Source organism: Taeniopygia guttata, chromosome 2 (genome assembly GCF_048771995.1).
Source record: "Taeniopygia guttata chromosome 2, bTaeGut7.mat, whole genome shotgun sequence".
Taxonomy (NCBI): Eukaryota; Metazoa; Chordata; class Aves; order Passeriformes; family Estrildidae; genus Taeniopygia; species Taeniopygia guttata.
This window is the reverse complement of record NC_133026.1, coordinates 7,637,865-7,665,831: the sequence shown is the minus strand read 5'-3', so window position 1 is coordinate 7,665,831 and position 27,967 is coordinate 7,637,865. Positions and strand designations below refer to the sequence as shown.

At 43.3% G+C, this 27,967-nt stretch overlaps 1 protein-coding gene across 5 annotated transcripts in view; it reads right to left on the bottom strand.

Annotated features, from left to right (window-relative positions):
* DPP6 (dipeptidyl peptidase like 6) overlaps positions 1-27,967 on the bottom strand; it is a 545,428-nt gene that overhangs the window by 238,214 nt on the left and 279,247 nt on the right. Inside the window, exon 1 of one of the 5 annotated variants that reach the window (XM_030264256.4) lies at positions 10,496-10,994. The exons of the other annotated variants lie outside the window; for them this stretch is intronic. Within the exon in view, the coding sequence (XP_030120116.3) occupies positions 10,496-10,552 (57 nt within the window). The 5' untranslated portion in view covers positions 10,553-10,994. Of the gene's footprint in view, positions 1-10,495; positions 10,995-27,967 lie in introns of those variants that run through there. 5 annotated transcript variants of the gene reach the window in all.

The window sequence follows — 27,967 nt, the reverse complement described above, 5'->3', positions numbered from 1 at the left end:
GGTCCTGCCAAGAGATACTGATTTGGACAAGCAAGCACTGAACAGCCCTCAGCAACCAAAGTCAAAGGATTTCCTAATCAATATAATCTCCCTAATGCAAAACTTTATGTGCTAAGTACTTTCCAGGGCTGTTTCAATCAATTTCTCCTTGGATTTTTCTGTCCCATATTTTTGCAACTGCTCTTTATCTGGCCTGTTTAGCTTGTTGGAACAAAACTTCTAATTATACCAGGACTTGCAATGGCAAAGTCAAGCACCAATATAATCAATGTAAAACCATGTGTTGTACCTTACATAGAAAACACCATGGAAAATAAATCAGTTTAATGCAACTGCACCCTCCAGTGATTAAGATTACAACAATTAATCTCAAATCCTTGTTAGAGTCAATGCATCAGCCTTTTCAGCAATGTTTGTAAATTAAGTTTTAAATCACAGATATTGGGACATGAAAATTAGAAAAAGGAAGGTTGTTAGTATATTAGATTCAACTAAACTGTGATGTGCCAGGGATTCTTAAGAAGAAGCAAAGTTGAAAAACATTTCCTGCTTTGAGGACCAGTCAATGCTTATTACACTCACTGCAGTGACATCTGCAGAATCTCCAATTTAGGTAACAAAAAAAAAAAGAAGTTTCATGATGCTTCTCCACCTTGAGCAATTGGTGTTTTTTCTCTAACACTACCCTATCTCAGAGTAATAACAACCATGAAGTTTTTCCTTACTACATCCTTCAAGCTATATAATCTGATTTTCCATGTATCACCCCATGCCTCTTCTCTCTCTAAGTTAACATGGGTCAAGTTGCAATATGTTTTTCTTGTCCATCCCTGAGTTTCTTTCTGTCAATTTGCACAAAATCCTGCAAGAGAATTTGAAAATAAGCTGTTTGCTCCTGACCATGAAAACAAAAACATGAAAGTGTGAGGCTCTCTGCACATTTAAGAGCAGTTACAACTTAATGTACCATTTGTTAATTCCGACAACGACATTAAGATTAAGTATCAGACCCCTTTAAACCCAACACAAAAATAGCTGAGAGGTTGGCCACAGTGTGTGATTAAGCTAAATTAATGACCCAAAATGCATACCACATAATATGCTATTATATGTTTATTACAGTATCTCTGACAGTCTAAATTAACAATAAATTAAAGCCTAAGTTGTGATTTCACTTTTGACAATTTCTTACTACAACAAAGTCTTAAATATCTGCATGTAACTATTTGGCCACAGAGATAACTGAAGGAAATGGAGTAAACAACTGCAGACTATTTGCTTCAGATGAAGCCTTATGATCTCTCCAATTTCAGGCCCAGCAGCAGTTAAGCAGCAATAGAAACTACTTTAACCAAAGCATTGTGAAACTTGATGTAAAATTTACTTGTATTTTATATGTCTTTTGATGTTATGGACAATAAAAGGAACAGCCATTTGTTTTCAGACTGATAAAGGCTGAAGTGTTTAAAAAAAAAAAAAAAAAAAGACAACAATTCAGCCTCCAGATCTGCTTGGTTCTGATATTTCATTCAAACTCATCCTCTTCCCCTTTCTAACAGCTTTTTGCCTGTTCTTTATCTTGTAAGCTCAGTTTAACTCTTCATTAGTGTTTTCTTCAGTCTCTCTCATCCTCCTTCACCACAGACACACTCAGGGCTTGGTTCCCTGCTCAGCTTGGGCTTGTGCATTTATGGAGGTGCAATGAGGCTTTGGCACCCTGGGATGGGTGTGGGTGCCCACCAAAGGGCTGAAAGGGACACACCAAGCTTGAGGGAGCAGCAGAGAGATGAAGTCTGGATGTTCCTGCTCCCTTGGCGACTCACCAGGATCCCACCACTGACTGCTCCATCCCAGCACTCACCAACTCTAACAAAACTGGTCTAGCCTCTGCCCGTGATCATCTGCATTTCAGCTTTTTTGAGGTGCTTGTCTGAGACAGGAAAATGCTCCTCCCTCACCAGCAAAGCAAGGATGTTGTCCCATCCCTTCAGCAGCCTCTCCTGCCAAGGCCATTAGCCCAGAGGCACAGCCCCAGGTGCTGGCACTTCAGGGCTTTTTGACAAGACAAGATCCCAAAGCAGAGCCCCTGTTATGCCTCTGTGAGCAGATGTTGTTCAGCAGTCTAGGGCAAAAACCCTCTCTGAGAAATTATGGTCTAGCTGCACTTTTCACCTGCAATTTCTTTCACAAAATTGTATCTCATAATAGTAATAGCCCTACACTGTTTGCCACTGACCATTTATCATGCAGACAGCACACAGGCTGTCTCAACAAAAAGCTTCAGTCCAGCAGCACTAAGGGCAGAGGAACCCAGGGCACTCAGGGATGGGGAGCACAAGGGAAAATGAGAGAAGCAGAGCCCTTTCCCTGAGCAAGAGGGGTATCTTGACCATTTTCTCTCTCTTGTTTTGGGAATCTTTTCCCCTGGCAAATACATCTACAGGCTTTCCCCCACCATGCTTCTCATACAGAAAAGCAGGCCATGTCTCTGCTTACTGTGCTATTTCGGTACTTGTTTTGAAGGCAGGGTGTTTCTGAAGGGAACAGGGTATCTGAAAGCTAAAATAAATAAAATAAACCCCTCTTTGCTGCTTTGCTCAAGGCAGGCAGGTGAGCAGGGGCCTGAAGCTCCTCCCTCCACAAGCATCTTTCACCACCAAATCCAAGCTCATTTCTGCTGTAATTTCCATAACTAGTCCAAAGAGTTAATAGTCACTCTCTAGCCCCCTCACCATCTCATCTCTCATGGGTCACAGAAAAGTTAGGGTTGGAAGGGACTTCTGAAGATCAACAGTTTCTTAAATTTCATATAGTAAAAGATTTTATATAGTGAAGGACTTTCAGTAATGGAGGTGGGAAGTAGCTATGTCCTCTCCACTGCCATCACACTTAAGAGCTTCCAGCAACTTCCACAACTTTTTTCAGGGCTTTCTCTCCACATACACCAGACCCTGGGCTCCAGCCTTGGCTCATCCCCTCATCCTGAGTTCCAGGAAGATGCTCTCCATCAGCCTGCCCAGCACCAAACTTCAGCTTCTGACTTCCATTTCTGAAAGGTTTTGGTTTAACCTATGACCACACATATCCTTGGCTCGTCATCCCCCCATTTACATTTCCATTTAAGCTCTTTTGCTCCTAATTATACTGCAGTATTTCTTCTGAAAAATAACTATTAATTTACTCCTTCTCAGAAAAGGTCTCTGTATTATGCAATGGAGAGGGGAAAGCTGCATCTCCATCTTACCTTAAAGCATAAAATTGCTTCAAGTTCCCAAAACCTTAGAATCATACAATCCTCAGATTCTATGCATTATCTCTCTCTCATTTGCAAGTTTGCTCATAACTGTCCCAAGTCCTGACAGCATTTACCTTTATCTTGATATTTTTATGCTGAAATTCTTATTAATATTTAAACCTTCAGAATGAGTTTTAACTTTCAGATTTTCTGCTGTGACCCTTTTCCTACATTTTCCAAGTGCATCTCTCTGATATCTCAGGTACACGTGCAGCCTGACTTACTCTGGTATCTCAGAACTCCACATTTCACAGAGCTGTCCTCAGGAGATTCCCAGATATTTTTTCCCCCCCAATTTTAGGCAACATGGACTATCTCAAAAGAAGAGAAACTACTGGCTGCCACTAAGGACCCAACACTCTTGCTCAAAGCCACAGTGCATGTCTGCACACAAGAAGGACTAAGTTCCATACTCCACCATTGAATTGTCATTCAAAGCCAACCAATAATCCCACTCAAAGGTTGTCATTAAGTCAGAAATTCATATTAACTTGACTTTCCATTCTTTACCCCATTCACTGATTTTAAATACAGGTCCCTCTCCAAATTTATGTTTAACAAAGGTTTCAGACTTGCTGAAGGCACTGCTCTCACAGTTAGATCTTTATATCTGTACTTTGAAGGAGTGTGCACAGCTTTCCTGGTCCATTGCTGCTGGCACTCTCCTTTCTCTGATTCTATTTCATTTACTTAAATCCTACTCAAGAATCAGAGTGGGCAGAACAGAAAGGTGAAAGAAATGATGAAAGGAAAAAAAAAACTGGACAGAAGGTAAAAATATATGAATGTAAAACATACAGAATATACTATGTGAGAAAATAGACATTACTGTTCTCTACATAATTTTAAAAGTGCTGCCTTCTCTCCCATCATCCAAAGTGACCATGATTCATCACAACTTAATGCCTGATAAAGATCACAGTGAAGCAGCATTAAAGGCATAAGAACTGAAAGCAGGTACAACCACTGTCCATGAAATGCCTGCAGCAATGCACAGCACTGCTAATGGACCACAACTGGAGTGACACATCAAATTCTCTAAGAGTCTTGTGGCACTCAAACACACCCTCATGACCCCAGATAAACAGTGAACTTCAGAGACAGATTATTCTGCCTTTATCCAACGGCAAAAGAAAAAAAAAAAAAAAAAAAAAAGGTTTAATGGGAAAGAATGCAACACAAGTCACCTCTGCCAGGAATGGAGGGAGCAGCTGTACCAAGGACAGTGGCAGAGCACACCCCACTTGGTCAAGGCATAAAGAGCATGTAAAATTTACACAATCTTAAGCAGCATCTTGTAGAAATGTATGAACTATAGAAGCTGTAGCCTTCCAGAGGCCTTCCAGAAGCATTTCCACTTCAGTACTGGATACTGAAAAGGCTTCTCTGCAGTCTTTTCTTTTTGAGACTCCAGTTTTACACCAAACATGCTCCTTTCCACCTCTGTCTCCCCCTCCCCATGGCTTAGCTGACTGCATTCCTTGTGGCAAACCAGTAGTTAGAAAATACTGTCAGTTTGATGCAATTCCATGTTCTTGAATACAGTGTTCTTGGGAGTGCTATTACAGAAATTTAATCTCTTGAGGAACAGATCAGATACCATTAAGAGAATGAACAAATGCTCTCTATGATTCCTGGAGAAAGCCTATGTTTGGTCTAAAATAAGATACGTAATTTAAAGAGTTGTTATCAAGAAAAAGAAGTATTCTTTCATATGAATAATTTTATTTTTTAAAAAATTATGCCCTCAAACAGCGAATACTAAACAGTTTCATTAAAACTAAAGAAACATATTGCTTTCTATGCAAATCAGAGCTTTCTCCTTTTTTCCTTCCCTTTGGCAGACACCTTCCCAAAGTGGGCATTGTCCCTGATTTCTGCACAGCTGTAATAACTTGAGCCAGAATATTGCAATGAGAATGAGGGATTCTCACAAGCAGGACCTCACCTTTGGGATGTGACAGTTTCCAGCCCCAGCCAGGAATGTAGGAGCTCTGCTGTCACAAGTCACTGAGATAGAACACCAAATTAGCTCATCTCCCAGGAGATTCACTCCCACCTGTTCAACAGCTCCAGACCAGGCTCCTTTCAGCCCAGAGCTGGATCTGGGCACCTCAGAGGCATTCCATGGTGTTATTCCATTCCTCTGCATGGATTCTGTGCCACTGGGATGCTGCAGTGGGGAGTCTGACTGTGCCAGATAATGGCTCTGTGAGTCTGAGCTTTCTTGTGACTTCACAGCTCAATCTGCTTACAAACATTCAGTTAAAATGCAGAACTTCAAACCTTGCTAGCAAAGAGAGAGGGTTCAGCAGTGGCTCTTTGTGATCTAGCATACAACAGAAATATATCAACAAATAAAAGGGCAAAGTCCCTTCCCTGCTTCAAAGCGATAAAATTCACAACTTATAATTCACCACTGTACACCACTGCCTGTTTACAATGTGAAGGGATCTTGCACTCTTTGGACATAATTTGTATTGCTCTTGTTGCCACAGAGAATCAGGATTGTTGCATTCTTTCATGCAAAGCATGTAGAACCAACCAAGACATTTGATACCCAGGGGCAGTGATTTTCTGGACAGCAGCCAAGTGAGCAGAGAAGATCTGGAATGATTTTAAGTCACATCTCAGAAGGAAAAAAATAATATATACATTTATTTGTATATCTAGATATTTGTATATCTAGATATTAGATCCTTATATCTTTGGATACAGGAATGTAGCTCACATGAAGTTGCATTTGTTTGACTTCTAGTCCTTTTGTTCCTTTCAGAACTGCACTACTGACCAAATCTCTCCGTTGTACACATCTACCATGCTCTCACTCACATTTGACAGTAGACTCAGAGTACAGAAGCTGACTTCATTTCAGATAATGCTTAGACAGAAGATGCTGAACAGCTACTAAAGAACATGCACACCAGTCTGGAATTTGTTTGAAATAATTCTCCAATCAAAAATATGTGTTTGGGACCTCAGTATCATCTCTCCAACTCTCACACACCACTTCCCAATGTGAGCACACCCATATTTCTTAGTTTAACCTACTCTGGGAATGAAGCAACAGCACAGGACTCAGTTCACAACAGAGAACATTTACGACCTTGCAGGAAGACAGAAGGGCACACAGGGATTGGCATCCCCTGGTACAGGAATCACAGAATTACCTGAATTAAAACAACACAGCTGCATAATGCAGCTGAAGTGCACACTTAGCTTCTTATTTGGATAAAGTTACACAAGTAGAGGCACATTTCAGCATAGTATATTAGATACTCCAACTGTATTCACTCTTCAAGATACTACAGGCTATTTCTGTGAAGTAGAGTGGCAGGGGAACATTAGCAACATGAAATATTAATCTTTCCATCATTTTATACTTGAGTCTGGCCTAGGCTTTCCAAGTAAAATGTGTTCTCTTTCCACTTGAAGACATTACACCTCTTATTTGGAATTCCAGCTGTTCTGTAAAATTCAGAATTGATTACCTTAATGACAGCTCATAGGCAGAACTGTTCTATTGATCTGATTCCACTCCTCCATGGAGCCCACTTCAATAAGGCAGCCCTCAAGCTATTTTGTCTCCTCACTTATATTTCAGCCTTTTACATGGATTCCATGCAGTCATTAGCAACTTTGTCTAGGACATGAGCACATTTCAGAACAGGGTCTTGTTCCCCATAAGCCCTTGACAGTTCTTCTCTACACAGCAACAGAAACGAGAACAATTCTTATCCTCAGTGTTCAAATACCCAATTAACCAATCAATCCTTTAAATATGTTTTATAAAAATTGCTATTTGAGAATCTGTGATCCTGTTATACTTGATATGCTGACTCACTTTTTAAAATATTTAAAAATCTCATTTCAGCATTTATGCCTGTTACCACATTTTCATTAAAAAATCAGCCTCCTTATCTTTATATATGACTGCAGAGCTATTTGCACTCCCAAAGGCCATTAAAAGCAGCAAGAATTGGGCTAAAACAAGATAACAAATTTACAGGCTCATGTTAAAACACAGAGATCTTCAGCCTGTGTAAATAGCTGAAGCATTGTCAAAGTACTTGACCTGCTGTTGCTATTTTCTTCCCCTTTTTAATGGAAAAGTGTTTTAATGGCATATCCACACATCCAGCTAACACATCCCAAGGGGGAGAACAAGATTCTCGAGTCCTCTTGAGCCAGATCCTGAGTCTATCAGTGTCTGCAGGCTTTGCACAGACTCCTGAGCACTGGGTGTAGAAGAAATCCAGCTGTGCTAATGGTGCACTGTGCCCAACTCCAGCCCTTGGAACAAGAAACCACAGCTGCACCAGGAGCAGCCAAGAGCACAGGGGCAGCCACGTCCAACTCACATCTTGATCAAGCAATCACAACTTGACAGTAACAGACAGCATTGCTTATCACTTACAGAATGTTCTCTGTACGTGATGTCCAAAAGACTTAGAGTTCAGGCCCATGAGACAGATAAGCAAGGAGATAAATGATTGGAATTCTGAGCAGTTTAACTGGCATGGAGGTGAGCAGCATTGCTTATCAGAAAGAAATTGTATAGAAACATTTTTAATTACCTAAGGAAGAAAGGGATTGCCTGCTTTCAGCAGCTAAAGCAGTGCTCTGCTTATCTCCACATCCCAATCATTTTCTAATTATTATCGTTTTTGTAAAATCTCAAGACAGAACATGACTTCATTTGCATATAGACACACGAGTCTAAAGTAGATTTTTAAATTTATGCCTGCAAAGCTCCTTCAGACATTTTCAAACTTTCCCCACCCTGTTCCAGCAGTGTCTTTTCATGGCCAGCTTCTGTTTGGGTTAGTATGGTAGGACACAGCACAGATTTAAGCCAACTGTGACACTTGCTTGCCTCTGGATCCAGGGAATGTCACAGCAAGGAACACAGAAAAGGGACGGTCAAAATCTCTTACGACAGCAGCAGCTGCTACTGCAAAAGGCTCAGTCCTCTACAGCCAGACCAGCACTTTGCCTTCAATTTTCCCCCAAGCTATATTTTTCACTTTCTTGATCACTTTTAAGCAAGAAAAAAAGCTTAGTAATTCTTGATATGCATAAGCCCGGAAATAGAATTTCAGCTAGAAATAGAATGTGAATAGAGCCTTTTTTCAGTTATGAACAGTTTTAGATAAAATAAGGGTTTAGATCTGCTTTTGGTGTTGGAAGATAAAAGTGCACTCAAATCAATAGACAGAGATTGGATTCAGCCTCCTGCTGTCAAGCCATTTTACTAATAATGTATTGTGAAAACAATAAAAGAAATGATGGGAGCAAGCAAAGTTGCTCACACACTCAGACATTAATATTCATCAATGTGATTGATATTTATATATTCTTGATATTTCTATTTCATGCTCACACTAGGGCAGAGCTGAGAGAGCACGTTCTTCCAGAATATTTAAGTGTACCATATGGGTATAATTGCAATTCAGCCAGTTATAGAATATACTCAATCAAGATTCTGGATATACTAAAGACCTATTCTGAGCATTTAGTACTTCATGTAGCATGACCAAAGTAGCAAAGACATGGCATGCCAACAGCAAAATGGCATTAGGCAGGTAGCATTACTTGAAACAAAACCACTTCTGCTTTATAAAAACGCAGCATATACTTCTTGACTTACAAAACTCAACACTTCTACACAGCTCTGAGAAGGAGGAAGGGACAGCCCCATAGCCCTCTTTGTTCAGAAAAGGCACTTTTAAACCCCTGCCTCCCAAAACACAGGTAGACTCATTTTAATCTGCAGCAAACAGTGACAAAAATATATATTCCAAAAGCATCGAAGAGACAAGAACAGTCCAACACCTGCAGAGTTAGATGAAGGCATAGTTTCTTAACCCCAAATATCAAAGTTGTTTTCATCTTGTTTTCTCTAACCCATTAAGCCTGCCTGCTTTGGTCACTGGTATAAAGTCACCCTGAAAATGCAGATTGTATGATGCTATTTGTGGTGCTTAGTGTCTTCCTTTCCCTAAAATACTATAACAAGAAGAAAAAAAAAAAAAAAAAAGAAAAACAGTATGTGAGGCTCTCAGCCTATCACTCCAGGAAGAACTATTTTAAGAATTAATTTGTGCCCTGAGAGATCTGTTTAAATTATCCTCCTGTGCTGTCCTAACAAAAGATTAAAGTGGAGAACTTCCAACGTCTTAAGGAGATGAGGAACAATTGCAGCACTGGAGTGTCTGGGCTCCACCGCGGTGCCCCAGGCACGGGGAGGGGAAGGTGGGGATGAGGAGAAGGGAGATGTTGATCTGCCAGTGCCCCCAGAGCCCAGGAACCTTCACCAGCCTCAGCTGGAGCTCCGAGATCACAGCCAGACTTCCCCTTATGCCACCACTTCTTAACTCTGCCCATCCTTTACAGCTGAGGATACATCTCTTTTTTTTTCCTGCCACCCGCTGCTTTTTAGACAGGGAAAGTTTTGACTTCATTCCATCCTGGTAAGTGCAGGCAGAGAGGAATATCATCCAAAATACAGGCTTGACGGAGAGAATGACATCTTTAACTTTCTACCTCTCCAGAAACACATAAAGCACCTACCAAGAGCAATAAATTAACCGAGTTCAGATATGCTGCAAGCAAAGCAATTTGCCCCAAAGCCAGCAGGAGTTTTACCTACTTGCAGCTGCTTTTTGCCCCCTCTGCCATCCCTGCTTGCTCGTGCACAGCCTGGGCACACGCTCTACCCTGAAGTGCCCCTCCAAGACAATGCCAGGCAAGAAAAAAATCACTCAAAGTGCATGACAAAGTCAGAAGCTGAGCACGACTTTTACAATTTCGTATCTATCTGCAGAGGTGCTTTTAAATACCCTTGCCCCCTTCTTACAGTGAGAAAGGGCCTCCATCTCAACATACTCCCCCCCCTCCCAGCACAGATGTAAGGAACAAGTTACAGAGCAAACCTCTATTGCCTTCAGCAAGAGGTAGAGGCTGTTAAAATGAGCACAATTTCAGCTTCCCCCCAAGTCTCCACACACACCGAGAAAGCAGACCTTGAAGCCAGCTACACAGCACTTCCCTCCTGCCACTGGCTGGTGACTCAGTTGACAATTTTAAGAGCACACACCAAAAAGATTTTTTAAAAAAATCATAATAATCATACAAGAAACACAAAGCCACACATTGCAAATCTGTATCTCTTTGAAATTGAGGAAAAATAAGCATTACCTGGTCTTGCTGTTGGACTTGTTTCCCTGATGCATTTTGCTCCTTGGCTGTAGTCATGCTCACCTATTTGTGCCCACTGCAGTGGCAAACAGGATTTTACTCTGTGTGTGTGTGTGTGTAAGCTTGTCTGTGTGTTCAGACATACACGCACACACACACACACACACAAAGACTAAAGGGATACGGATGAGTAACTAGTCCATCACTTAATCACCAGCTGAGAAATTTCCCACCCCCACAAAAAGAATTAAATAAAAATGCAATGTAAAAAAGCACTAGTCTGGCTGTCTTCCCCCTTGAGCCTCTAAAATAAAAGCAGAAGCAGGAGCAGAGAGAAGGATGCTGTGGGGGCTTCTTCAATTAGCAACAGCCTCTGCAATCGTCACAGAAACAATGATAACTGCTTGGCAACCAGCAACTGGCAGCTCGGAGCCGGAGGCAGCGATGTGGTCCTCGCTCCCTCCCCACCTCCACGGCGGCCGCCCGCGCCTTGCGCATGCACCGGGCAGCCCCGGCTCCGGGCTGTGCACGGCCCGCACCTCTCCATCATCCTCCTCCCGGGCCAGCGGGGCCGCTGCCCCGTCCAGCATATCCATCCCGCATCCCGCGGGGCCGCTGCCCTGGCCAGCATATCCATCCCGCATCCCGCGGGGCCGCTGCCCTGTCCAGCATATCCATCCCGCATCCCGCGGGGCCGCTGCCCTGGCCAGCATCCCCATCCCGCATCCCGCGGGGCCGCTGCCCTGTCCAGCATCCCCATCCTGCATCCCCATCCCGCATCCCCGTCCCGCATCCCCATCCAGCATCCCGCGGGGCCGCTGCCCTGTCCAGCATCCCCGTCCCGCATGCTGGCGGGGCTGCTGCCCCATTCTGCATCCCCATCCTGCATCCCCATCCCGCATCCCCATCCCGCATCCCCGCGGGGCAGCTGCCCAATCCCGCACCCCCATCCCGCATCCCCATCCAGCATCCCCATCCTGCATCCCCGTCCTGCATCCCCGTCCCGCATCCCCATCCTGCATCCCCATCCCGCATCCCCGCGGGGCAGCTGCCCAATCCCGCATCCCCATCCCGCATCCCCATCCCGCATCCCCGTGGGGCAGCTGCCGCATCCCGCACCCCCATCCCGCACCCCCATCCCTCATCCCCATCCAGCATCCCCATCTCGCATCCCCATCCCGCATCCCCATCCCTCATCCCCGCGGGGCAGCTGCCCCATCCCGCATCCCCATCCCGCACCCCCATCCCGCATCCCCATCCCGCATCCCCGCGGGGCCGCGGCCGCGCACACGCGGGGTTTGTGTGTTTGTGCCAGGCGGAGGCTCCGGTGCCCCCGGAGCCGCTCCGGGGCCGAGCTGTGCCAGGGCAGCCGCTGCCCCGCTGCCAGCCCGCCCGGGAGGATGCAGCGCTGCCGGGGAAGCGGCTCCCAGCGATGGGGCGCGGGGAGCACCGATGCTCCGAGGAGCTGCCCCTCACTGCCCAAGGATGAAACGTGTCCCCCAGTGTCCCCCAGGCTCCCCCAGGCTCCCCCAGCCCCCGGTGTGACGGGGGCACCGTGCGTGGCCGCTGTGCTGGCTGCCATGCGGGTCACGTTGCAGGGTGACACACGGGCACGCGTTCCCTGCTCCGCTCCGCGCTGCTGTAGCTCGCTCCCCGCAGCTTCTCTGCCATGACAGAGATCTCTCCGACACATCGGAGCTGTCACAGGAGCCTGCCGAGCCCGCTCGCCCACCTCGCTGCCAGCACGGGGTGACACGGGATGCGCCCGAGCAGGAGGCGCAGAGGGAGAACCACGCTGGGGAAGGAGCCCTCAGTCAGCGGGCAGAACTCAGAGCAGCGCTGCTCAGGGTTTGCTGGGGACTGATGCGAGCCCTCACTCACCCCAGCACCTGGTGACACCAAAATGCCACGTTCAATGCTTCTCCCATCATCACCTCCTACCCAGCACAGCCGGGATGGAGCCCAGAGCTGTCCTCAGGGCTGTGGAAAGCTAAATGTTCTCTCGTGTGGTACTGGGATCTCGGCTCAGCCTGCTGAGGAAAGGGAACATCACGGTGTTTATCTGACAGGCAAGTGATTATGCCTCGTTTGAGCCTCAATTTTACACGGATTTATTATACAAGGTCACATTCACCACCACCCCTGCAGTCAATGTCTCCTTACACCCGGGATAATTTTGATCCTTGGTTCAGGAACAGATCAACAGCAGGCCAAGTTTTCCTAAAGATATCTACAAGGCACCACTCAGACGCCCAAACTGTTTCTGCATTTTCACCATTCCATTTACTGGAGTTCATAGGAACCATGGCATCAAAGATCTGCAACACGGAATTGTTCTGGTAGTAAACTGGACAACCTTGCCTTTTCCCAGGTGCCACAACCAGGCAACAGCTCATTTAAAAAATAAGTGAATAGCACCTCTCTAACAAGAAACAATAATTTGCATTCAAATCTAACAGCCTGTGTTGATTTCTTGCTGGATTATACTCTGACACAGTCCTAGCTTACTGTAATTCCATCCTTTTGGTCCCCATAGTTTAGGTCACAGTATTTTCTAAATGTTTACTGTGAGGTTATTGTTCATACATTTTTCCCCAGCCATCAGAACAGAATTGTTTTCAAGGTTTTATATAAGTGATCAGTTTGAATTTTCCAACTGGCTTGGTCTACTTTTCTACCTGTTGTGAGTGGTAATGAAGGCTTGCTTTACTCCACACTTCTGCTATTTTTCTTTCCAAGAGGAATTTAAATAAAACAAAACTGTATTTGGAATTGGTGTGTTGGTTTTGGGGGGGGGGGTTGTTGTTTAGTTGGTTGTTTTTTATTTTTACTCCCCCACTGTACATGCTGGAAATTTCTGCAAAACAGATCCCTTTTTAAAACATGGGCCATTCACTCTGTCCCCATCCTGTCTGTACCTACACTGGCAATCCCTACACTTAATTGCACTGCATGCCCTCCCCCTGCAGATTCAATTCGTTCATAGTTAACAACTTAAGACACAGTTTTCACTGTTGTTCTGGAAATGGCCACTCTCCCTTACAATGTAGATTTTTTTTTCCCACTAAGCTTGTTGTTGGACACGTAAGAAGTTAATTGCACTAATTAGTCCAGCAGTGAGCTGTGCAAATGCATGTGGCAGAGCCTCATCACATGGAGGCATTAGGAGGCTGCTGCTCTGCATCTCCCAGTGCTTGGCACAGCCACCCCGGTGTTTCTGAAATGCCTTGATCTCCCTGTGTGGCTGTACCTCCTTGGCACCCCTGACCAGGGCAGGGTGTCCCATCCCCTCAGATGTCCACCAGCTGCTCACTGCCTGAGGATGTGGCAGCAGGGGCAGTGACATCCTCAAGCTCTCTGTCACCCTCCTGCCTTGATCGAAGAGTTCCTGAGGTTGCCAAACACCTCCTGGGGGGACACTGGAGGAGGAACAGTGGCCACTGCCATTGAGAAGTGTTTGTTAGTCATGGGCAGAGAATAATCTCCTCCCACATCAGCAGGCTGAGCCTGTCCCTCCTGACCTCTGAGCCGTGTTAGGGCACCAACGCCATTGCTTGGCTGAGGCATCACTGATGAAAGATTAACACAGCCCTACCAAAGGACGAGAATTGTACCTGACAAAGCCAGCAGGCAGAAGGATGGGTCCCAGACACTCCCATGTGGGGCACGGCAGGAAGCACTGACACACAAGGAGCCTGGAGGACAACATTCCCATCAGGATACAGGGAGCAGGTTGTTCCTCCCTGCCAGGGTCAAATACAAAACAGGCTGTTCAACCTCTACTACCCACACCTGAAACATCTTTGTCTCCACTCCCTGCCCATGCCATGGGAAGGAGTCAATCTCCAGACTCACCCCCTGCCCACATAAACTGCATCTCTATCATGAGCATCCTCCATCAATCCATGTGGTCTGCGCTGTGCCACCTCTGGGACAGCTCAGGAGCCTACTCTGAGCACAGACAGCTCTTCTCATTAACCAAGATACACGTTCAAAATGCCAGCTACAATGAATGCTTGACAGCAATTACCTCCTCAGGCCCCACAGCAGGACAGAGCCAACTCCCTCCCATCAGGAGAGGAACCAACAACAGATGAAAGGAGGTGTTCCAGCTCCTCAACTCATCTTCACCCAGAGTGCTTGTTTAAACAAAATCATGCAGCACTGCAGTAATACAGATAATTTTTAATTACCTTGTAACAAATTAGTCACACATGTCCTAGAGCATTTTCTGTTAGAGGGAAAGTGCTTCATTCTCCCGAGACTGGCAGGAACAAGATTGTGGTCTGGGATCATTCTTAAAATTCTCCTCGGAGTTCACAAAGTCACCACAAAGCTTCTTCCTGCTCAAAGATTGTTGAAAATCTTGAACACTGCAGAGGAAATAATGTTCCAGTGGCTCTGGAGGATAAGGTGGAACAAAAGCTCAAACTGCCATCACCACAAAGACTTGTGAACTCCTAGGAGCTAAAGCACAGCAACCTTTTTCATGATGAAGCATTACAGCAACATATGATAGCAAAAGGAGCAGCTTGTTACTGCTCCCAAACGTTTTTAAGCAGATCAGGGTACAAGGCCATCCTTGATTCTGCCCTTCCCTGGCAGTAGGGGTGTCTGGGTTCAGAGCAGCTCCTTTGTGGGAAGCAGCAATGGGTTCTCAGGAGTCAGGGCAGAGCATTCCTATTCCACCAGCAGCCTGCACTCACAGTGAGCCCTCCAGCTGCACACATCTGTCCCAGGGAGCACAGACTGAGAGCAGGGATAAGCCAGCAGCAGCAGGTGCAGTTATTGGGTGCAGAACCCTTCTGCTCCACTGAAACCTGGGGTTTTTCTTGTACCACACTGGGTTGTTTATTCCCCTTTCATTGCCACATCAAGGAAGTTGAAGCCTGTGGGTAGAAATTAATTCTACTTGATTAGCCATACATTTGATCAGCCTGCTAATGTACTCCTTCCTCCAGATAACGACCAGATCCCATGGAGAGTTGCATATCTGAAATTTTGGGGGCGTGTCTAAGCCATTAGTGCCATTAGTATTTGGGGTGCAGTAATGTGTTACCTCCAGCAGAATACACCACTCAATGTGGTTTTTTACATCCAGCCCCTCTGAGATTCACATTTGCTGACAGTACCCACTGGTTTGGCTGATTTTCTCTCAGTTCAGGAAGGACACAATGCCCAGGGAAGCTCATGGCAGAAGAAAAATCTACTCAGAGGTATGTTTACAAAGGAAAAGGTGTAAGGGCTACAGGTTTTTAGGACAGTTATACAGGTAGTAGATATTTTAAAGACAACTCAGGAAAAGAGACAGACCCTGCCAGCACAGGCATCCACTATGAGAAAGGTGAGATAAACCTTTAAAAACATTGCAGCCATGGATTTTAGCATTCAGTCATTGAAAGGTGGGACAATACTGGCTCACAGGGTGCAAAGGGAGCAGTGCTCAGTGGGTGTTGGTGCTGCTTTCCAAGGTGGGGACACAAGGCTGGCAGTTCCTGCAGCAATGGTGTGAGAAGGTCTCCCTGAACAATGCTCTTCTAAGACCAGCAGCATGTTCCAGAAAAGATAAATCCACTTAACCTCCAAGACTGATAAAATACTTTTGGTGGCCTATTGCACCACCATTCCAAATTTTTTATAGAGAAATTCAAAGAGGAACAAGAGGCAAGGGTCCATAAAAATAAAGATGTCTGTGGTCCCAAGATGTGCCAGGGCATGCTGGTGACCAGCTACCCCTCCTCAGTCCCAGTGCCAGCATCTCATCCCCACAACAAGCAGTGGCACAGCCCCTCTGCTGCTGGACCTGCATGGCTCAGATGCAGGGAGTCAGAGGGGGCTGTGCCTCCTCTGCAGGTCCCTCTGGAGGTCAAGGGCTCCTCAAACAGAAGATGCCAAAGAACAGAAAGCTGTAAACCCATGAGGGCTGCATGGTTAGAAGCTCTTTTTACAGGAGTTTATGCTTTTGATGCTTCAGAAGCAGGCAGCCATTCTGGCTCTTCATTCTGGAGATTTCTGTTCTGTGCTCATCTGAATGAGCTTTGGAGAGGGAGAATTTAATTTTGTTTTGTTCAGAAAGCACAGTTTGTGCCCTGCCCCTCTCCAAGAATGTGACAACACTAATATCACATTATTGCACAGCAACGTCCCCAGTTGGAATTTGGAATGGGAAACACTTAGTGGGAGATCAGCTGACATCAGCCCTACTCCTACAAAGGCTGCAGAACATCTCTATTGCCTACACACCACCCCCTGCACTGCTTCTCATAATAGTTCCTATTAGAAGACCAAAAAAACCAGTTTAGTCTTGCTCCAAGTTAATCCCTAGCTTTGGCAAGATTTCTCAGGTTGTCAGTGGGCATCCCAAAACTAATTTTATTTTAAAGGAAAATCTTTGGCCTTTAAGGATATGTACTAATTAGCTTTATCTTGCATCAGCCCTGCTACTATTGCCCCTCTCTGATTGTCTCCAACATGTTGGTTCTACCAAGGGTTAGTCATGGGAGAGTCTCTATGTCCAGAGAAATTTTCAGAGGCTCCACTGGGACCTCTCTGTCTTGGAGATCCACTCAGATGGGTGATTTTCCAGATTTCAAAGGTTCTGTGAAAGGACTAGAGGCAATATCAGATTATGAATATAGTTACAGTTAAAAATACATCACATTTCCATTACGCATGACCAAAATCATTAAGAAAGCATGACCAAAATCATTAAGAAAGCAATCTGGTGTGCTATTTTCATTTAACAGATCAAATCCAGTTTATTCAGTCAATGCCATTAATTAGTCATTTGCATGAATATCTGTTCCTACAGGGGATACACTTCAAAATGTTCCCACAAGTATGAGAACTCCTGCTATCTGAGACAGCAGGTGTGTGGCAGCAGGGGACACAGAGACAATGGGCATTGCAAGAACGACTTGTGTGTCTGCGTAACAGTCCCATGGTGTTTTTATTATTTGTCCATTACCAAAGCCTAAGTTGCTTTTATTTTTTTTTTTTTTATCTTGAGCAGGAGAAGGTGGTTTAAAATTATTATAATAGGTTGATTTGAAGCACTGTATTCTGCTGCTTTGCATTTCTCACTGCTGCTCTGAGTTCCAGGACCCCACAGTTCATGGTAAACAAATAAGACAACACGGGCATGCAAGCTGTGAAGGAGTCTGCTCTTTCATGCACAGCTAGAGCTGTTTTGCATAGCACTTTCCTGCCTGAACTGGAGTGTGTCTCTGGGGAACACAGCAGGCAGGTACTTGTGCTCTTCCTACTTCTGGATTCTGCACCCACTTTGGTTTGCCTGCCCTAAAGATCGAGTGTGACAGTCAGAATTTTCTATTGAAGTAGTTATTGCTCAAAAACATTACTTTGCATCCACTGTGGGGTTATTTTTTGAGTCAGTGTATATATTTCAATACATCATCCCAGTCTCAAAGGCAGGGGATGAGCAGTGCCACAACTGTGTGACGCTGTGTTATCCCTGTAAGGAATACAGACCCTGTCACTGGCTTTTCTCTGCCCCTCTGCCTGCTCCTGCTGGTGTGACCTTGGCAGCTGCAGTACAACAGATGCTTCTTTCTCACTTGTTTATCCATGTGAGAGAGACTTCTGAGGCCCCAACTTCAGTGCCAGCTGTGAATGGTCTCCAAATTGCTTTTGCAAAGTTTTCCTCCTCACAGTCTGGCTTAGTGTTCCTTCTCCTTGTGCTCTTAGGGATCGATATTCACTGACATTTTCCCCCCATAGCTCCTGGTTATTTCTAGGTAGCATCTCAATTCCTTCCTTATTGACTCAGTATGTATTCTTTTTAACTGTTGTTCTAGGAGTGGAAGAATCCCTTCCCTTCCCTTCCCTTCCCTTCCCTTCCCTTCCCTTCCCTTCCCTTCCCTTCCCTTCCCTTCCCTTCCCTTCCCTTCCCTTCCCTTCCCTTCCCTTCCCTTCCCTTCCCTTCCCTTCCCTTCCCTTCCCTTCCCTTCCCTTCCCTTCCCTTCCCTTCCCTTCCCTTCCCTTCCCTTCCCTTCCCTTCCCTTCCCTTCCCTTCCCTTCCCTTCCCTTCCTTTTTTTTTTTTTGGAACTGAAATATCCAGGTCAGAAAATGTAAGGCCATCACCAGGGATGAGAAAATATCCCCTCCCCAAATCACTGTCAAGCAGAGAATCCCCATGTTCACAACAGCTGCAAACATATTAGTTTGTTTAGCAGCCTGCTGCTTGAAAGAGAGAGAGCCTCATCTTCATTTTTAGCTCCAAAGTGATTTATAGGATGAATAAATGATCTGCATATAAGATGATGACTGGTTTAAATGTAAATGTTGTGAAAGATTTCTTATGTAAGCACATACATTGCCTGAGAGATCCTTATACATAAAAGCTGCAGCTGGAGCAAGTGGCTTTTTAAGCATTTGTTTTATGAAGTACACTTTTCATCACAATCGTTGTTATTTTTCATTTACTTTTATATTAGGTTTAATAAAAAAAAAAAAAAAGGCAAAAATTCCTGAACTCACAACACAAGCCACACATTTTTAATAGCGAGGGTATGCAAAATAATGACACTTAAATGGATAAGTAAAACATACATTTATCCTTAAGATATCCCATACTTGAAAGTTATACCATGACAACCTCTGAAGTCTCACAGGTGATGGAGGCATAAAGACCAAACAATCTCAGTTTCTGAACATAAAACACTTGGATCCTGCAGGCTGGGCAGGCTGAGCCCACCTCTGGGCATTTGGAGAGGATCTCCTCAGGACTGCCATCACCTGTGGCAGAGGGTGTGACCACTGAACACCATGTTACCCTCATAACTTCTCTCAACTATTCCCAAACAACATCAAGAGGTGCATAGATGTCACCTCTGCCACCTGCACTGCTGTTTTCCCTGTGTTCACTGCCTCCCCAACAGGCTCCCAGGAGCTGGATGGGTTGTGGTGAACACTGCCCTCAGTTTCTGGTGGGGACTGTGATGGCTGTGAGGATTTATATGCTGGTGTGTTTTTTATTAAAGTGTTTCTAGACTTCTCGGGATTAAATCTGTAGTGGTAAGCATATGTTGTTGCATTCCTGTTAGCTGTGTGGTAGATAAGCTTTTCCTCCAACCTAAAATAACCTCCTCAAGAGTCTGAACAATGAAAACACTGCCAACACTTGTCTTCTCTAACAGAGGCACAAAGGGACCCAAAGCCCTCCCTGTCTGCTTCATGTCTTTATTTTTGGAGAAGGCAAACCCACTGTGTTTTCAGATTCCTGTTCTCAAGTCTGAAAGTGGAAAGAAGAGGCAGAAAACAACACTTGAAAAAATTCCACTGAGCAGATTAAACAAGTAATGGATGGATTCAATCACCTCACTCGATTTCCCCCTCTGTGCCTCCCACCCTGCACTCACCTTTCTGGACTGCAGGTCCCACACACCACAGGGACTTGTCCCAGAGGACACACAGAACGTGTTACTGGTATGTTGAATGGCCTCTAGTGGAAATGCAATTTATGGAAAATGGGCCAACTGGAAAGGTCTACTCAGAACCTCAACACGGAGGTAAAAGTGTGTGTTTACTAAAACAGATAAAGGAGGTGAACAGAATTGGCTTGTTACTACTGTAGCCCTAAGGGCTGATTCTGTTGTGATGTAGCAAACAGAAACCAGAACAATACCTGCTCCAATTTATTTTAAAAACTGACCAGCAGTTTTGATGTGCCATTTGTACCACCTTGGAGAGCTTTCATTTTCATAAGCATGCTAGTACTGTGTCATTGGTTTAACTGCCTCAGAGAGGAACTCTTCAGCTCTGAGGATACTGCACCAAACCAGATTCCCAACTCACCTGTAGCCAGATGACACAATAAAGAAAGTGGAAACCTTACAGCATGATGTACAAACATATACAGTACATAACTGCCCAAATACAAACCCAAATAAGATAAATAACTCAAGTAATGTGGTGGTGAACTCCTGTTCTCATGTATTTATTTGATCTACCTGTAGCACAAGAAAATTAGTGCAGAAGAGCTATATAACATCTATATATCCTATACATCTTAGATGAGAACAGCAGGGCTCTGGGCACAGCAAAAGGGGATAAGACATCCTTTATTTAGCATTGAAAATGTTCATTAATTGCAGAGACTTAGCAGGTATTCAGCAATGCCACCCCTGGGTGCTCAGGTGGGGCTGGAGCAGGGGCAGATTCACAGCCCCTGATCTCCTGCAGGCAGAGGGGGTGTGAAACCCTCACATCACCACTTGAAATGACAAAGGGTGTCTCAACCTTGCCCACACTGTCCCTACTGGAAACAGGGATGAGTCTTTAAAAGGCTGTGATTCAGTGGCACAAGAGCAGCAGCAGCAGAGCTGGGATGTCCAAAATGTAGAGGGAGCATAAAAAAGTCTCTTGCCAAGACTGCTCCCTGTGCCTTCCCATCCGAGGTGTTTGTTCCTTTGGGGTCTGACAGCCAGGCTGAGGCACAGGGAATGGCTCTGGATGTCTGAGAGTTGCTGCAGGGTCCTAGGGGTGCTGAGCAACATCCACTGAGGGACTGAGGACCTCTGTTTAACTCAGTGTTTTGTCACACAGATCCCAAGCCAGGTAATAATTAGCATTGACTCCATGGTTGCAGAAGGCTGATCAATTGCTTTATTATCATCCTATCCTATATTATACTATACTTATTAAGAAACTCAGTAACCCTCACAGCCCATCCAATCCAGCTTTGACCTAATTGGTCAATCCATCCAAACACCATCCAGTGTTTAATTAAGAAATCACCCTTTGGTAAACAAATCTCCATGACACATTCCACATGTGCACAACAGCAGGTGCAGCAAGTGAAGATAAGAATTGTTTCTCATTCTTTCTCTGATTTTCTCACAGCCTTCCCCAGGAAAATGCCTGGAAAATCTGTGCCTGCTCTCTGTGGCCAGAGAGCTGCTGCCACAAGAATTACTTTGAGGTTGCCTCAGCCCTGTTTACAGAGCTTCATGCTTTTTTATGAATATGAATAAAATACAGTACAGCCTCCCCAAAACATTGCACAGGTACTCTGATGTACTTAATCATAACTTCCCACACCCAACCCAAAACAAGGAATGTACCCTTTCTAAAACACTCACTAGTGAGCTTGTCTCCAACACTGTTTTCCCTGCATTATTTTTTGATTTCGTGCCTCTGACCTTTCGATTTTACTGTATTCTGAAGACAGAAAAGTAGAAATAATGACACAAACATTTCAAAGTAGACTACAGCTGTGAACCTCTGAATTCTGGCACAAAAAAAAAATAAAAAAAATCTGTGATTTCATTTAGTTTAGAAAATAGTACAAAGAAGGGAAGTTGAGATATTTTGAGACTAACAGAAAGTTCCATAACATGGTTACACAAAGCTGTGTAGGAATGTAGACTTTTCACCCTGAATATAAAACCCTTAGGAAATCACACAAGTATGAAATGTGAGCTGGAGTGTGAGAGTGTAAACCAGAGTGAACCATTTTCTTGTCACAGAGAATTAATGCATATCTCATTTACACACCTCTCAAATTTCATGTGACTGTACATATGAAATATGCCCATCATATGTACACACATAAAAATCGGATACAGGTGGTGCATGTGGCTGCCTACATATGCTGTGATACAGCACCAAAGTCCACAAAGAGACAAAAACTGAGCCCACTCCTCTTGCAGCTTGCTGTTATCCTACCCTGGTTACAAGAGGAGATGCAGGAGCACTTTGAACCCACCCAGGGTGGGCAGTAGGAGATCAATGCCATGTGCTCAGGTCAGGTTTTGCTGTAAACAGTGTGTCCTGAAAAGCCCTGGGCCAGTGCCCAGCTCTACCTGTGCAGTATCTGCAATGTGTTACCTCTGGAAAACTCACAAAGTTTCACACTCATGCATGAACTTATGCCAGAAAGATGTTGCATCCTCCATCACTGCATTCTCTGTTGAGCAAATCAGAATTTTTGAAACAACAAGGGGCAGATTTCATCATTCCTGAGAATACTATCAGCCTTTTATTGCAACTATTACCCAAAGACATCTTTTTGGACATATTTTCCAGGGATAATAAGGCAGCTTAGGGCTTATATTTATTCATAGAATCAGCAGTCTTTTCATTTCTATTGTTCATCTCTGTAGATCAAGACTTCTGCTGGTGTGGGAAGTGACTGCAGGATGGGACATTTAGAGGCTTAATCTGCAAGAGCCTGAAATAATGGAAAGAGAAGTTGGCCAGCAGGGATAAAAAAAAAAAAAAAAAAAAAAAAGTTAACTAATTCTCACCTTGAGCTGCAGTTTGGTGACACCAGAACAAGCAGTAGCTACTCTGAGAGGATTAATATGAGCAGAAAACGTAAGAGATTGATGGGCAATGTATCTGAGCTCAGCATGAAAGAAAAACTCTTGTACAAAGCTTTCAGAGACATCATTCTTCAGAAGTACCTGGACTGATCACCTCACCCCTTCCAGCAGTCAAAGAAAAGTCAAAGTACATGGGAAAACTCTAAGCAACAGATCAGGCTTTTAATTATGTCCAGAAATTAAGAGACAAGCTTTCCAAAATAGATAAATCTATTTCTAACCTTTTCCCCCAATTCACAGAAGCCAGAGACAGGCTGCATGTGATTAAAAGCTACAAAAATAGCAGTTACAGTCTTGCAAGGATGCTTTCAATTGGTGTTTTCCTTCAACTGATTTCACTTCAGATAATATTGGCAGCAGGATGCCCCAGCTCATCTTAACCATTGAGTACCAGCCTGAGATTGTTGGTTCATCTATGTGTAGTGGTAGAAGGCAAATAAATATTCAGTTACAGTCCATCCAGCACTATGTTTTAATACTTTCTTATCAAGGGTCCATTAGGATGGCATGAATTGTAATAAAATAAACCCTTTTGTATCTCACTGTTAAATAAACTCTGCAGTCTCACATTCCTTGATACAGACACATTCTCCAGCAACACAGAGAATTCAGACAGATGCCTTAGAGAAACCTGCTCTAAAGATTTAATTTTCTCCCCAGTAACAATGTGGTTTATTAACAGAAGTTTAGGCAAACACAGATGGTAGAAGAAGCCCTTATGATGCAGGTAGGCCTTTGCTGAAAGAGTAGAGCTCACAATGAATTGTGGAATATGATACCAGAACATCATTTCACTTTGACTTCCCTTCCAGGAGGAAAAGAGGTAGTTAATTTGTTTGGGATGAATACTTTTTTTTTTTTAAATTCAGAAACTTAAGTACATTCATCAGATTTTGCACTGTAAATGAGGTTTAAATGTCTATAATCAGAGATAATTGATTGCATAGAAGTCTGATAGAGATTCCAGCCTGGCAAAATCCTGTACATCTTCTTCCAGGCACTGAAGCTCCTTGATGTTACTCTGGCTCTGTGAAGTGGCTCTAAGTGGCTGTAAGTGCAAGGCACATTAATTTTGAAGCCTCCTTACATAGTCAGAGAAAGTGCAATCCCAACACTGTAAAAATGAACACCTATTTTTTGTGTGCTGAAGTCAAAACCAAAAAAGCATTTCTTCATAGAATAGTTCTGTAGAATAGTTGCATACAATCAATATAGCCACCATATAGGATCATTATAATGAAATTAAATGAAAAAGAACCTTTTTCTTTTAATTCAGTATTTGTATTACAACAACCAAGGAGCTGCACAGCTGAGGGTTCCCTGTGCTTTGGGCTAGAGGAGTTTTCAACAGAATAACAGACCCTGCAGAAAATACCTTACAGTCCAAACAAGAATACGCTGCTGCCTGCTCCTGAAGAGAATATTTTAACTATCAGTGACTTTCTCTCTCCACACAGGACAGATTTTTTTTTAGTACTCATTTCTGAGGCACTTTGTAGAAGACTCTTTCCATGTGTGCAGCATTACATCTCTGTACCCTTCCTGCATGCAGAAAGACTGAATGATTCACATTCAGTAGCTCTTGGTGATGTTACACCTCACTTTGAGCAAGGATTTAAAATGTGAAGCTCACTGCACAGGGGAAGCTCATTGGCAGGTGAGATTTGATGGAACCTCCACCAAACTCAGAGTTCTGTTTCCACTTTCAGTGCTGGGCTTGGACACCAAGACCACAACCTTACTGGGGGCTGAGACGTGGTATTTCCCCTGCAGCTCAGAATTACCAAAATGTGCAACTCTGTGCTAAGCATCAAGAGGCAATTCAAAGTCCAGGGCTTATTTCCTTTCACACAATGCTCATCTAAAGAGTCATTCATGAATAAGACTCCTTATCCTACCCAGTGGGATGTGGTGGTGTATTTATAGTCCAGAATCCATTACAGTTAATACTGCACTATTTACACTCATCTGCCATAAATTTAATACTGTTGTTATGGCTGTCCTGCTTAATGTACTCCAGGAATGCTCCTCAAGCCAGTATCAATTATAATTGCAAATAGACGAATGCTTTGGGTTAAACAAAGTGAAAACGTTCTTCCTCTGAGAAATTTAGTACTTTGTATCTGCATCTATTCCAAGTGAATCTTGTGTTTGATTCAATTAAGCACCACAGATGACAACAACGATCCAGAAAACATTAAATGAAAACATTGATTCTGCAATAATAACGTTGGATGAGCCATGAACTGCTACCAATAACATAATTGTGACACATCAAACTCAATTACAACTTTAAAATAGTCCTTTATTTCACAGTAATTATTTAATATTATTTTAAGCTTGACTCTTTTATCATTGCAATTTGCACCAAGCTGTCTCTAATTTAAAAGCTGGTATTTTATGACCTCAGTCTAAATACCTGGCAAATAAGCAATCAGGTAGCACAAACGTTATGGAATGTGTTCTTATCCTGTTCCTCTTTGACATTACTGTTTTCAAGATTAGATTGTGCAGTGACAACAAGCCAGAGCCTTTGCACCAAACCCAGACATTAATTTTTCTTTGTCTTTTGCAACCCAGCCCTGATGATGGTCTGGACAGGCCAGGCTTGAACCTTACTGGAGTTAGGAGAGTCTGCAAAGGGAAGGTCTTTGACACCTTTTCTTTCTGCATTAAAAAAAAAAGACAAACCCCAAGGTTTGTTGTTTCTTTTAATGCAGAAAGGTTTGGAAACGAGATACAGGAATAAAAAATTTCCACTCTAAACCCTTGTGTCATCATGGACTTTGATACAACACAAACTTTTGCAATATAGTGTCTCATAATGAGTGAGACTTTATCAAGCATCCATCCCTGCCTCAGTATAATGATTTAAAAGCCAATACCTATTCTCATTATATCCACAGCACAGACCTTAAAATGTCACTTTTCCTTTACAGATCAGGAGTCTTTGCAGACACCTTCTTTATAATTATGTTTATTATCAGCATCAATTTCCATTTCTCCAGGCAGCTCAGAAGAACAGCAGATGCCTTTCAACATTTGCAAGGCAAACTGGCAATAATTGCTTTCCCCACTCTGGAAACTCCATCAGTGCTGGGGTGATGTGAGGCTTAGCAAACCCTGATGACACCTTAGTAATGCACTAAGGAATAGCACCAGCCTGTTTTTTCCAGGATTCCCTTCAGCAATCCATCCCTTACTCAGGACTAAAATACATCTGCAAAGAGGGGAAGTATTTATGATAAAGGATAGGGCAGACAAGCATGTTTGGAGAGGTTGCCAGAAGGTACAACTAAATCTTCAGGAAAGACTCATGTGTCGAGATTTCTGTAAAGTCCTCACACAGTAAGGCATGTGAGAAGCCTAAATTCCATTAAAAAAGAAGAAAAAAAAATCAATTTCTGGCCTTCCTGAAGAAAGGGGAAAGACTGACTTCATTAACACAAAGTGCCAAACCCAGTAGAGAGAAAAAGAGGCCTGAAAATAAATTTCCTTTTAAAATGCCAGTACTCGTTTTCTTTATTTTAAATGCTGATATATTTTTCTTTTTAGTATGGATTATTACTTCTTGCACATCCAGGTCTGACAGTACAGCAGCTCATTCACCTAAACATTTAGCAAACCTGACAGTATTTAGCTCTAATAACTTCAGAGCCTGAGAAAGCACAGGAACATCATCATTTCATGCATCAGACCTGTTTAAGAACAGATACAAAGTACTGCTCACAAGCCGTAACAGAAACAATATTGTCCCAGCAGTAAAACCACAGAATGGAAAAATCATAGAAATATTACCCATTTTAAAGTTCCAGGGCAAAAAAAAAAAAAAAAAAAGAGCAAGTGAAGAGGATTTTGGTCATGCTGATTTAGCTAGTGAAACTCTAAAGGAAAAACAGAAGTTTAATGCAGGGTAATGAAATTGTAGATTTTACATTTTCTTCTCAGCTTGAAGAAGACCCCCTGGTTAAAAGTGAATTTTAACTAGTTTCCAATATGTAAAATTTAAAGGCTTTTTGTGTTTTTGTAGTTAGCTGTGCTGTTGCTATCTGTGATAAAGTGATACTAAATGGTCTGAGTGCATCAGTCTGGCAAATGCTGTAATAAAATTGGAGCCTGCAAGTGCAGCCACCTTATATGTGAGGTTATTTCTGGATGAAAGACATATTTGCAGCAGCAAGCAAGATCAAAACCACAAAACACATTACATTGGATCAAGCTAATGATCAGTTTAATAAGGTTTATATTATGACAGCCAGAAGCATCCAGATTAAACCACAAAAATACTTTCACAAACCTGCTCAAAGGCACAAATCTTCTGTTAAGTTATTAGTATTCCTTCCAAAAGGTCTTTTTATATATTTCTAATCTTTATGCTGATAATTGTGAATGCTTTTTGTTCATGTAAACACAGGAGCACACAGAAGACCTGACTAGAAATACAAATGGGGAAATTCAATGTATTTCAATGTAGAAAACATAATTAATTCCAGGAAGTGCAAAAACCAGGAAGGATGTTGTGCTTCCAGTTTAGCTTTTATCTTCATTCCCAATATTTAAATTTTAATTTAAGTTTTGGAGCTTGACTATCCCTCCTAAAAGGTGCTGCTGATAATCAAAACAACAGTAGTACTCTTAATTTTGATATGTTGCCATATTCTTCCCAAACCTGTGAGAATTAATCTCTTATCTCCTTTTGTGACAACAAGTTCCATGTGTGAAAATAACATCTGTGTATTCAATTTGAACTCAAATATTAGAAATGTGAGACTCATTGCTTGTTCAGAAGCTTTTGTTTTCTCTTCCCTGGATTATGCCTTGCAGCAGGACTTCTAGAGACACAGGGGGTAGGTAAGGACGACTGTTTAACAGGAGTCTGGGTGGGAAATCTCATTGCCCTAATTTCTGCTACCCTGGTTTTTTCCTCTCTGTGCATCTGTTCATCAATGACCATGACCATTTGCATGTGAGGAAGGAGAAAAAATGTCCTGATATTCTGTTTAGGCCCATTCTCTTCCTTCATCTTCTAGTGTGAGAGAAAAGGGCTCCAAAACTGAGGATTCCTGGCAGGACACCTTTGATATCCTCCTTGTGGTCTCCTTTCCAAAACTAAATAACACCACT